The 13397-nt window shown below is 41.2% G+C and overlaps 1 protein-coding gene across 13 annotated transcripts in view; it reads right to left on the minus strand.

Moving 5' to 3' along the window:
* The window catches only part of pcdh15b (protocadherin-related 15b), a 1980039-nt gene that overhangs the window by 991094 nt on the left and 975548 nt on the right, over window positions 1-13397 (minus strand). For 12 of the 13 annotated variants that reach the window (XM_038773429.1, XM_038773427.1, XM_038773426.1 and 9 more), the window contains 2 exons: window positions 7030-7148; window positions 3517-3537 (listed from right to left, as the gene is read on the minus strand). In XM_038773429.1, coding sequence (XP_038629357.1) covers window positions 3517-3537; window positions 7030-7120 — 112 coding nt within the window. In that variant the 5' untranslated portion in view covers window positions 7121-7148. The remainder of the gene's footprint in view (window positions 1-3516; window positions 3538-7029; window positions 7149-13397) is intronic. The other variant, XM_038773422.1, reaches the window with a different exon arrangement.

Genomic DNA, 13397 nt, shown 5'->3' on the forward strand with positions numbered 1-13397 from the left:
AATCAATATTTACTAATCCACTAAATTAGACCGCAGGACATAGCGCTGGGAGTACTATGGTCTAAACCACCTTCAAAGCTCGGAAAGGTCATTCATCCCCACTGTAGTTAAATCTTCCTGTCAAATTGCACACTTACTGGTTTTATAAGCAATGATTCTTCAACTATATTACAAGAAATATTTGATGCATCTCTCAATTTCCAGAACAGTGGGTTCAGTCTGTCCCTATATTATTTAGGCTACCTTTACAAGATATGATTCTGAGTTGTCATTTATCCATTATGGGTGAAATTCATTGATTTGATTATCCTTCTGATGTGGTTAACAGATTTGATTATTCTATGAACAGTGGCAACCAGAGCCAAACACCAATTTAAAAACCACAACTTCTGCATTGTTCCGTTCCATGTTTACAAATGATTCATTTACTTTGATAAACTTATCAAGATGACTTAATTCTGCACATTAAAAGGCTGCACAGTGGCATAGTAGTTAGCACTGCTGCCTAAGGTGCTGAGGACTCAGGTTCGATCCCAGCCCCGGGTCACTGTCTGTGTGGAATTTGCACATTCTCTCTGTGCCTGCGTGGGTTTCACCCCCATAACCCAAAACAATGTGCAAGGTAGTCGGATTGGCCACTCTAAATTGCCCCTTAATTGGAAAAAAAAATAATTGGGCAATCTAAATTTATAAAAAAAAATTCTGCACATTAAGAGCGCAAAATAAATTAACTGTTTATGTTTCCATACAAACATTCAAATTAGGAGCTGGAATAGTACACTTAGTCCATCAAACTTGCACCACCATTTGATAATATCATGGCTGATCTGATTGTGGCCTCAACTCTACTTTCCTGCCTACCCCTTATATTCTTTGACTCCCTTGTCAATCAAGAATCTATCTAACAGCCCTGAAGACAGAGATAGATATGTTCTTGATTAATAGGGAGATCTGGGGTTACAAGGAGAAGGCAGGAGAATGGGGATGAGAAAAATAACAGCCATGATTAAACGTCGGAGCAGACTCAATGGGCAGCCTTATTGCTGCTCTGACCTTCGTTGTACATCAACTTATCCAAGGCAGCATGGTGGCATAATGGTTAGCACTGCTGTCTTACAGCGCCAGGGACGGGGGTTCAATTCTGGCCTTAGGTGACTGTCTGTGTGGAATTTGCACATTCTCCCCATATCTGCATGGGTTTCCTCCGACAGTCCAAAGATGTGCAGGTTAGGTGGATTGGCCATGATAAAAAAAATTGCCTGTTAGTGTCCAGGGATGTGCAGGTTATGGTGTTGCAAGGATAGAACGGAGAACTGGATAGGTTGCTGATTCAGAGGATTGGTGTAAACTCGGTGGGTAGAAAGGCCACCTTCTGCACTGTTGGGATTCTATGTTCTATATCTAAAGTCCATGTAAATTACATCCATGGCATTATCCTTGGCTACTCTTTCTGTTGTTGTTCAGTAAGCTGCAGTGTCAACCAGTTTCCCCCCTCCCTTCCCCCAAGATTCACCCTCAAGGTCTCCTGAGTAAGGGGAATAATCTTCTCAAAAGGTCCATAAAACAAATTCACGGAACAATGAACCAGTTAATGGGATAATTTTCAAAGCTGCAATAGAAAAACATCTAGAAACAAAAAATATAATGAAGAATAGTCAGCATGAATTTTAGAAGGAAAGGTCATGCTTAATAAACTTTTATTGAATTATTTGAAGCAGTAAGCAGTCAAACTCCCAACATTATTAAAAATCTGTCGAAAGAACTTCTAACGATAGATGAATCACAGAAACTAATTTGAGAAATAATCAGATACAAGCCAAGCTTTATAAAAGGATAACAACGATAACTTGCATTTATATAACAGCATTGGTATAGGGGAACGTCACAAGGTGTTTCACAGGAGCATTACCAAACAAAGTTTGACACTGAGCTGCATGGGAGATCTTAGGACCTGTGACATCTTCGTTAAAGAAGCAGGTTTTAAGGAGCATCTCAAAACAAAAGGCGAAAGATATATAGAGGCAGAGAGGTTTAGGGATGGAATTCAAAATCTTTGAACCTAGTTAGCCAAAGGCATGACAAGCAATGGCAGAACAATTAAAATCATTAATGAGCAGGGGGCCAGAATTGAAGATGTGCGGGTAAGACAGAGGGTTGGAGGAGGAGACAGAAAGGAGTGAGGACATGTAGGAATTTTAAAACAAGGATGAGGATTTCAAATTTAAAGTGTTCCCGGACCCAGAGCCAATACAGGACAGTGAACATACAAGGAAACGCCACAGAAATGAGATTATCGCAGCTATATCCAGCTGAATGGTAAGCTTTGTGCTCTACACTTTCAGCTTTCATTTTGCGCTTCTAATTTCTCATTTAAGTCATTGATTAAAGCCATCTGCCACCTTTGGGTGCAGCAAATCCGTGGCAGACTAGAAGCTATAGGTTTGGGTTATAGAGTTTGGTGCCGATATTTCGCTTGATTCCTCCTGCAGCACAGTATTTGCAGAGTAGGGGGCCTACCATGAGAACTGCAGTCCTCTTCCCAGCTCATTTCCCAGGTTGAAAATTAACATTTCTGGTAGGCCACATCGACGTAAAGTTGGCTCTTTCAGGTTTAACCCTCACCCCCTGCTGCATCAACGACACCGGATGCCAACGATACAGTCAACATTGCTAGCCTACAAATTAAGGGAATATATTTTCCTTTCATTTCGTTAGGTACATTGTAAACCTGGTCACTTCCTGCGTAAAATATGACGACACATAGCGCAAGTCTGGTTCCTTGAATTTCCTGACCCCTCTCCATTACAGAGGAGCCAGACAAAGTAATATCATCCAATGTAATCCTCAACATTAAAAGAACAGCTATATACAAACATATAATATATATGCACACATATTTACACATGATAATAGCATAAGAGCATGGATGAGTCTGATCTCAAAACAGTGCTGTAAAAAATATTGACTGGGGAAGGCAGCTGTTAAATAATTTTCATTAAGTATTTGTGAGGCTCCCCAGAAAACAATGTTTCTTCTCATTGAAAAAAGTTAAAAAGAATAGAGCTCTGAATTAACTAGCTGCATACTATCGAATGTAATGCACACATTTAATTGAAGAAATGTAAAGTGTTCTCCTCCCTTGAGAGAATAAACCATTATGCATATTATGAAAAATATATACAAGGTACAATTTTCTCCATTATGTAATGAAACTTTGCACAAGTTATGCTGATTCATTTGACTTGTCTCTGACTAATCAATTTTCAAACAATGGTTAAATATATAAATGCTTAGAAAGGATTTGGTTTCAGATTTTAACTCATGCAGCAGCTGGCATTGCCATTAACATAAATCATCAAACATTACAGTCATTGAGTATCAACAATTACAGAATTAGAATACATGCATATGCTTTATTTAGAGGACCAACAAATTATATACTAGAGGTCAAATGTATAGTAATGCACTTAGGCAGAAGGAATAGAAATGGAAGAAAATGTTTAGCCATGTACATACCATGGGCGTCAAAGAAATCATCTAGAAAAAAGCAGCATGCAGAGTTCAATTAGATGTTAATGAACTGACAGAAATGGGGTCATAAAAAGAACAAAGTATGCTAAATTTTCCACACCTCCAACAGAGCACAGCAGTTGCAAAGTAAAAGGCAATATATAATCATGAAAAAAATAAGCAGTATGTGCTATCTCACAAATCTGTTTGGCTTGAACTATAAATTCAAAGTTTTAACTCTACACATCAACAATTTATATGCATATATATCTATATTCATTCCATGAAGAATTTTAAGCGATAAAGTGAATTATTAATCTTTAATATGATCTTCCTCATTCTCTGATTTAATTCTATCCTTCAAACACAACAGATTATTCCATCAGTCAAAAAAGGAGATTGTTTAAATAGAATTAAAATTTTGATCTGAAATCTTGCATCACCCTCCAAACTCCTTCTGTTCTTTCACTGCATAGATGCTTCTGCTCCTTTTATTGTTTGCTGAAATTGGTGCAACATATGCCAAAGCAAGATGCTGAATAATTTAACCAGTGTATTTGTTTTGCAATTAAAACATATTGCATTGCCTTGAAGATTTTTTTGTGTAAAGGTATAAATGCAGGACAGTTGTCATCTGAAACAAGTGGATCAGCACTGAGAAACACCAATATGTTGTGCTATATCTGTAGGAGGTAACTGGAACATCCTTTATACTGACTGTTGTTTCAACTGAAGACACAGCATCTAATAACCAAGTACTTGTATGAGAGCCTTAACTGGTACTCAGACAATAGTACCACTTGAAGCTTCCTTGCTGGAGGTCAGAAAGGCATGGGCATCTTTACCCCAATTAACAGGGTCAAGGTGGCCCAAGATAGTGTGAAGACTACACTAACACAATCATTCTGATTGAAAGAGATGAGCCTCATCAATCCCGAACACCTTGCTCTCAGCCACATGAAACAGTGTTGATTTGTTAGCTTGGTCAAAGAGCTGATTGTGACAGCTGAAATCTCTTTTTATCTTGTAATGGTGACATTCTTGGATTAATTTTTATTAAAAAAAGGCATGAGAGATTTCTCCTCACATAGAAACTTTAGAGGATCACAGTGGAAGAACAAATGGCACCACCTCAATATTGGTGTTCAAGTCATCTTTTTCTTTCAGGACAATTGTGCAGGTCATACATGCTCCTGATAGAAAATGCTGGAAACTTCTCATGGAAGCCTGGTAAGCAACATGAGTGGCAATAAAATCAGCTGGCGTGGTGTGCAAAACCTATATAGTGACATTAATTCAAGCATGCTTCAGGTAATCAAGACCAGAGCTCATGAAAGGAATGGTGTCAAAACTGAAGCTGACCTAAAGCAAGGCAAAATTGCCTGGTGCTTTAGATTAGAGTACAACATAAATGAGAAATCAAGGGGAGGAGGGAAATAAAGATGATACGTTTTCTCAAAAAATATGACAAGTTGTAAACACAGAACTCTTCCCAAAGTTTCATAGGAACCACAAGGAAAAGAAAATTAACTAATATCGGAGAACGGTATTTCTGCTGCATAGAAATTGGGAGAAATCACTTGGAGCTTAGATTTTAACCCTCAAAGGAACAATGCACTGTACTATTTTTTAATGCATTATGAACCATGAGCCCCTCACCATCCTAAATTGGAAAGATATCGCCCTTTCTTCGCCATTGCTGGGTCAAAATCCTGGAACAGCACTGTGGGTGTACCTACACCACATGGACTATGAGGGTTCAAATAGGCAGCTCACCACCACCTTATCAAGGGACATTAAGGATGGGCAATGTATGCTGGCCTAGCCAGCAATGCCCACATCTCTTGAATGAATTTTTAAAAAACATTGAATTGGTCTCTTTACTGAAGTGGGTAAACAATATAGGGCATTGTCTCGACAGGAAAGTGACTGTAATCGCTAACTAAGCCAGCATTCATTGTCTATCATTAATCGCCATTGGGAAGGTGGTGGTGAGCTGCCTTCTTGAACCACTGCAGTCCTTGTGGTGTAGGTACACCCATAGTGCTGTTCGGAGGGAGTTCCAGGATTTTGACTCAGCGAAAGTGAAGGAACGGCAAAATATTTCCAAATCAGGATGGTGAGTAGCTTATGGTTTATGAAACATTAAAAGCACGAGTAAAAATTGTAATTGAAGTCTTCATCTGTACTTTGAAATGTATTTCTGCTGCTAAATGATCACAGGGTTTATAATAAGGGATTAACAGGAGAAAGATTTTTTTTAATGCTCCATTTGCAGATGAAAAATACCCAAATGAGTAAAAGTTTATGCCAACTCTACTCTGGTGAATACGTAAATGAATTATTCTCTTAATTGAAATCAAAGCTTCCATGCAATTAGAACACGTTATGTTCATTTCTATTATTTGTGTGTTTATACTTTTTAATCCCTTTGGAGAAAGACAATGCACTGAATTTAATGTTCTCACCACCCAAATGTGGGCTGGGATGGAGGGGACCAATATAATGTGTTGGGAAGGCTTGGATGGAGAGCCCATCAACCTCCCAATCCTCTACCTCAATTAAGTCCGGGATGGGAAGGGTTGATGTGGTCTTCCCGCTCAAAGGAATATTGAGGCTCTTAACAATCCATATAAAGACCTCACGCTGCCACTGCTGCCATTCAAGCAGCAGCAGACATGGGTAATGCCATGTGCGTAAGCCACTAACTAAACTCTGGGGAGTATGCCTGTAGCCTGGTTGGGGCGTCTTTCCTTCCCAGACATCCTGTGCCTCATAAAGGGACCATCCGGCAGCAAGGGCTGGCTCTGTCGCATGACACCCAATGCTTTTTATACCAATTCCCCTCTCTCCCACTTCAGGGGACCCACCTGACTAGCGAAGGTGATGCCAATCCATTTATTCGCGTTGCAGGGCACCAGTGATGATCCTTCTCCCAAGTCCACTTCAGTACTGGCATTGGCCATTCTGTACTGTGGTGCTGCTTCTACTGCAAAGCAGCCAGCCTCTAATTGGTCGCCTACTCTCTGAAGGACGCTGGGCAGGCGGCACTCTACCTGATTGGGATTTTATCCCTTCAGGGTGCCTGAAAATGGCTGACGAGGTGTTGTCATGGACTCCCTAGCCAGTGGGCAGGCCCACTACCGCAACAATTCAATTTACCCCTTTTCTCAAGAGTGTCTCTTTCAGCATGTTTGCTGTTCAGCTCACAGTCATCTACTGCTTTATGTGCTGCATAATTGTATCAAAAAGAAACCAAAAAGGAATGTGTGCAATCTGTAGTGAATCTGCATAAAAACTGAAAATTTAAATTTGGGAAACAAAACAAATATTTTACTTTGAAATGCAACAAAGTTGATAAAATGAGTAACTGTTTAAAATGATTTAATTGCTTAATAAAATACAACTTAACATTTTTATTGCAAGCAAACTTGAAAGTTTAAAGTTAAAGACATTTGATATATTTTTAACTTTTCAACAGTATATTTCTTCCTCCTATCTATGATTAGTTCTTCTTACCTTCAGGATCTTGGGCTAAACTTAGTGTTGTCAAAGTAACTATTTTGAGCCCCATAGTCAACCACGTGAAGAACCATGGCAACGGAACCATTTTATTTCGATCTTCACTTTTTATAAATCTGAAATTGGAAGAGCAAATCCTCAATTAAAACGTATGTAATCATCAGCCAATGAGAAAGCTGCAAACTACCAGCTATGTACCGAAAGTTCCTTTCAAAATTATTAAAAAGAGCAAAGGGGTGAAATTATGATCCAAATTCCATAAATTTGAATAAGCAGAAAATCATGGTATATACTCCCACAATATCTCCTCCTTTGTCCCTCCTGCAACCCCCAATCCTCGCAGGGAGCAACACATTGCAATTTATACCTTGTAAACGAAGCCATGGAAATCAAATTATGCTGATTGTCATTAATTTAAAACACCTTTAACCTGTTGAAAATAAATGGTTCATTGCTGGTGTGAGAAGAACATAGATTGTCAAATCTAGGCCATAATATGGCAATAATTGCAAGAATCTTGGTATGCAACCAGTCTGGAGATATTGGAAACAATGACCGAGAACCCAAAGAGTCATGAAATGGGGCAGTTTCCAACAGCAGACCAACATTCAGGAAAATCAAAACACTGTAACCTTATTCATGGAGTGTGCAGGAGAGAGTGCCGTGGCACAAACAGTTATTCTTTAGTCATATATAGCACCAGCGCCAGTGACCATATGGGGTGCCAAAAATAAGTTCTTTTACCTGGTCCAACAGACTGTGAATACAATACTGTCAGAAATTGTACATCCATCTGGAATGGTATGCAGGATCTGGGTTCACCATTTCATCAATGCAACACTCATTAGGCTGAATTCTCCAGACTCCCAGCCATGTGTTCTCGGCAGGGCGGGATTCTCTACTTCCGCTGCTTGTCAATGGGAAGACACGCCTCCGGGATATTCACAAGCAACGGTGTGTTGCCAGCAGGCAAAGAGAATCCCAACGGCCGTTGACTACACTGTTGGGTCAGCCTCTTCTGCACTCAGGCTCTGGAATGGGTCTTGAACCCACAAACTTCTTGTTCAGGAGACAGAATGTTACCAACTGAGACAGGCAGTTGATTAAATTAGAAAGAATTCATTACATGAGAAAATTTATGGTTGGAAAGTTTGGCACAGCCTTTCACCATGGTGGAGAGGCTGTACATCTTTACTTCATGGTTAAATCCCAGGCATAACAGGAAACTCAAAGTCCCATCCCTGAGCACAAGCAAGTACTATTTCCGTGGGGGCGGAGTCGGGCCAGGATTCACAGGAAGCACGGATTAAGGAGGTAGCTGACCATTTAAATCACCAGCTACCTACCCCCACTTAAATGGAATTTTGGTTGGGGAAGAGAGTGAAACCCAGAGTGTGCAGATTTGACCAGGGAAGAGGAGTCTGAACTTAGTGGATATATTTGGAGAGCCAGGGTGGATATGATCTCAGGAGACCTTTGGAGGAAGTAAAGCATCCTTTGGGTTAAGCAAGGCACCATTAGGGTTGTCAAAAGTAAACACGATTGGGTGTAAAAGGCGCATAAACACATTGTAACTGTCAAGCAACTGCCAAAGAACTGGCAAGCCATCAGGAATTGTCAAAGGATACTAGATAAGTTGGCACGTAGGGGACAAGGGCAAAGGACTGTGGGGGAAGACATGGGTTGGCAGGGGAGAATACCTTTGCAGAGTGTCTTTGTTTACACGCCCTGTCCATCCTTCCCACCAAGGGCCTTCTGCCGAGTACTTTAGAACCAGGTGCAATGGTTGCCATAAGTCAGCTGAATTTAAAGATCCAGCCGCTTTTAACCTAGGGCGAATATGTGTCTGCCAAGCACTCGAGAGGAGGAGGTCGGACAATTGGCAGGGGTGCTGAACAGTCAGCGGGTTTAGGACAGCTGGGGTTGGGTGAGGCATTGGGCGGGACGGGATTAGGTCGTGCTTGCGGGGGCAGCCAGGGATTAGGGGGTATCCCATTGGTGGGTGTATAGTCAGTGGATCAAGGTGTCCCTTGGTGGGTGGAGTGGGGGATATTAGTGGAAGGGACAAGTGGGGGAGTCACGTGGAATGGGGAGTAGTTAGGGGTGGAGGTTGGTGTAATCTTGTGCATGGGGCATTTGGCGAGGTGTGGGGAGTTCCCTGGGGCTTCGAGGGGGGTGTATTTGTGTGTATGTGTGTGTGTGGCCGGGGGTGGTGGTGGGAGGGGGGGGGGGGGGGGGGTCGGTGTGGATCTGTATACTAATTATCCAGAAGCAGTTTTAATTCTTCTCTGGGTAATTGTTGAGGTAACATAGTGGGAACCATCCAAACTTTGAAGTTTAAATCAAGTTCTTGGATGGTTCCCAGTGCAGGGTAATTGCCCATTGGAAGTTTGTACTTCTGGGCTATTGTCATGTAACTCTTGCCTGGGAACTGTCAGGAGGAGTTGCCCAGAACATCTTAGGGATGTCTTCTGTGTTCAATGGCTTGGAGCTCGGAAATTACTCCTCTAACTATTATAATTAGTATAGAATTGTGATGCCAGGTATGTGGCAATCAAACAGCAGTTGTTTGTAATGGCCAGAGTACTGACTTTTCATAACCAGCCCACACTTGCAAAATCCCAAACAACATACCGACTGTTAGATGTGGCTCTGCCATTGGGTTTGCAGCACTTGTTGAGCAATCTTGAGTGCGCTAACAATAAATTTAAGATGATCAGTCCAGCTCTATATAATGCTAGTTTATTTACATGTGCTAGAAGTTACATATATTCATACTCAGGGACCCATTATCAGAAAAGCAAAAGAATTATGTTCAAGCTTTGTACATTTTGTTTTAATTAACATGAGGAGCCTTCTCCAGAGCAGCAGCGTGGCCAATCAGAATCAACGTGCCAGCCAATCGGCACTCTCTTTTCCTCTAGTGTAAATTGCCGTGGCTGTTTGATCTTTGGCATTCTTGTACTTACCCTGATGACAAAATTCTTCAAAAACATGTCTCTCACTTCAGCAATATTCAAGTTCTATACAACCAAAATGACTGTTTATATTTAATTTTATTTTCAGAGAGCTGGAAAAGACTGACGAAGATTAGTTTTGTTGTGAGATGTGCTTTCCTTAATCAAAAATCAACAGTGCAATCTTTGTGAAGGAATCTAAAAAGAAAAATTGGATTTGTTCTGAACAATATGTATTCTGAAAACAATGAAATCTTATTAATATTGACTAGGTGTATGTACTGATGCTCTTACATATTCACGATGAATGAAAAATAACTCAATTTTTGTTGAAAAGTCAAAAGTTAAATTAAAGCTTCTTAAAGTGACAAAATGCTTTTGAAGTTTTACAAATGGGAATTTCCAGTTCAAAACTGAATTACCATACTGATCTTGATGTGGCCTTTTCAAACACATGTTCAAGGGCAGCTACTTTTGTCTTTGTTATTATGGGTCAGGGTTTAGAAAACTCCAAAGTGTGTTATGGAGTTCATCTGACCTATTACTATTTGTTGAATTTGGCTAGGATGAGCACAAGAGGCTGCCTTTCAGGTATTATTCAACGGACTTCTTCGGCGCTTTTAATTAAACAAGCTTTATTCTAAGAATTTAGTTAACATTTGAATAAACACAGGTAGCAAGAATTTTTATCAACTACAACCATAAAGACCCCACACAGCTACAGTAATCTATGTAAAACCCTTAATGTAATGCCCCTAAACTGTTCCAATTCAATAACAAAATCCAAATAAAACCAAAAGCCCCTTTTCATTGGCGTGTCCCAGCACACGGAATTCTCACTGGTATAAGACTTGTTATTGATACTCTGTTTCCCTTTTCAAACACCAGAGTTGAATTCCTGAAGATGAAGATAGAGAAAAACACTTCTTTCAACCTGTGCAGTTCAAACCAGTCCAAACTCAAAGCGAAAGTAAAACTCACAGAGCCACAGCCCAACTCCATCCACACAATGACATCACTGAAGTAATGTGATGAAACAAAAACATTTCTTAAAGGGACACTCCCATGACATTGCTTTGTTTAATGGTGGACCTGTGAATCTCCTTGAGACTTTATACCTTGTTAAAGATGCTAGTTGTTACTGCTGTTCCACAATCAAACAGGAATCTCTTGTAACTGCATCATTCATTTGTTCTTGGCCTATTCGATTGTAATTGTTTTTATTGCTCCTGTCTCATGATATTTCATGAAAGAAAATGAAGAACAAAAGCACACCAGGAATATTTGATGGCACTAGAAGCAGACTGGCCATCCCTGTTATTATTGCTGAAAGGAAAGACACATGGGGCACTATTTAGCGAATGAGATGCGTCCGGTGCAGAGCCGGTGGCAATAGGTGAATCTCGAGAGAAGCCCAAATTGGGCTTTGTGCCAGGTAGGTTGTAATGCACCCAATTTGCTACGCTGGGCACGATCTGGATCTCGTGCTCATAGAGCGCGATTCAGATAATTGTATTCAAATGGGCCATTCGCCGCTGAGAAACACCCTATCAAAAGCATTTGAAACCGGACTCTGAATGTTTTCGGGTGAATCCTGTCCATGGTATCAAAGATTTTCATCTAGTACACCTTTCAAAAGGAACAAATTATACTACAGAAGAAATGGGTGCTGATTAGTTGATTAGTCAGGTCTGATTGGTGAAGGTGGTTGCCATGGAGAATGCACTTGTGAACTATTGTCACCCCTGCTTTTGATAAATTAAAAAAGCACAATGCCTATACATCTTCCTTTTGCCTGCAGAAGGCAGAATAAATGCAGGGTGGGATTCTTAGACCTCCCAGCTGTGGGTTTCTTGGTGGCGGGAGGCAGTGTGCCATTTGCTGGCAGAAGGACTCTCTGCTCCTGCCACTGTCAAAAGGAATTCCTATTGAAACCATGCCACACCGCCAGGGGTGGGCGGGGATGTGCTGTGGGTGGGATCGAAGAATCTGGCTGCCAGCGAACAGCCAGTGAATTCTGGCTATAGTTTCTAGAAAGTGTAAGTGAATCACATTGCGATCTGACTGATGGTCTGAAATCAGTTGTTGGTTTAATTCTTAGCACACTCAGGATTGCTCAGTGAGTGCTGTCTAATGACAGGATCACATCTAATGTGATCTAAGGGGCTGGTTTAGCTCACTAGGGGCTGGTTTAGCTCACTCAGCTAAATAGCTGGCTTTTAAAGCAGACCAAGCAGGCCAGCAGCATGGTTCGATTCCCGTACCAGCCTCCCCGGACAGGTGCCAGAATGTGGCGACTAGGGGCTTTTCACAGTAACTTCAGTGAAGCCTACTTGTGACAATAAGTGATTTTCATTTCATTTTTCATTAATGTTAGACATTATGTTCTGAGTTTGGCAATTCATGGGCATGGGCTTGTTGGGTATGATCAGTGCTCTAGCTATTGCTAAAAGCCAAAGGGATGTGCTGTTTGATACAAAGGGTTTTAGGTTCGCTCTGCTCAAAACAAAAATTCAGAAGGAAGTGTTGCCAGGTCCATGTAACATTACATCAACATATTGCACCACATTCACTATGCTGACCAAATTCAGTGGCCCCCTGTCCAGTATTGATACAGGAGATCTTCTGCAGGTTTCAGCATGATAGAGGCACAGATAAATGTTAGTTCTCATTTCCCTTTAGAGGCACAGATAAATGTTAGTTCTCATTTCCCTTTGCTGAGTGTGGGCCACTTGTTGCACTCCATAGTCCTTTGGCTTGAATCTCTCAGGTGATTGGGGATGGAGGCCCCACCGTGATTGGCCTCTGGGCAGGCTGGCACCCTGGCACTGCTAGCACCCTGGCAGTGCCATCCGGATGCCAGCTCCACTCGTCGTAGCTCCTCAGTGCAGAAAATGACACAAAATTCGGCCTTGGCGGGGGAGGGTGCGTTCCCCACCTCAGGCCGAAAGAGCAACAAAATACCATTAGATAGAGGCGTCATTTCTGGTGCTTGCTAACCCGGCGAGAAAGGACTCTGATTTAAAAAAAATTAAATTGCGTCCTGGGGTCTTTTAAGCATAGCCCCAGTGAAGGCCATCACACTGATGCTAAGGAGTGAGATGCCTTTGCAGTTGTTGCAATCTCCTCTGTCTCAATTGCTTTTGTATAACGTGGTGATGTTTACATCACTGTGTCCTGCAGAATGGGTCCTGCCTTCCAACAGAGAAGGAAGAGGCCATGATGGTATGGCACTAGGTAATTCTCTTTGTGCTTGAGCAGTTTGACAGGAATTCCATCATTGCCAAGTGCCTTTCTTCTTGCTAAGCAATCAATGATATTTTTGTGCTTTAAGAGATTAAGGTTTTCATCGAACTCAACCATGTCAGAAAGCTGCAAACGCAGACTTAAAGATACCCATCTTGCAGG

The sequence above is a fragment of the Scyliorhinus canicula genome, chromosome 16 (assembly GCF_902713615.1).
Source record: "Scyliorhinus canicula chromosome 16, sScyCan1.1, whole genome shotgun sequence".
NCBI lineage: Eukaryota > Metazoa > Chordata > Chondrichthyes > Carcharhiniformes > Scyliorhinidae > Scyliorhinus > Scyliorhinus canicula.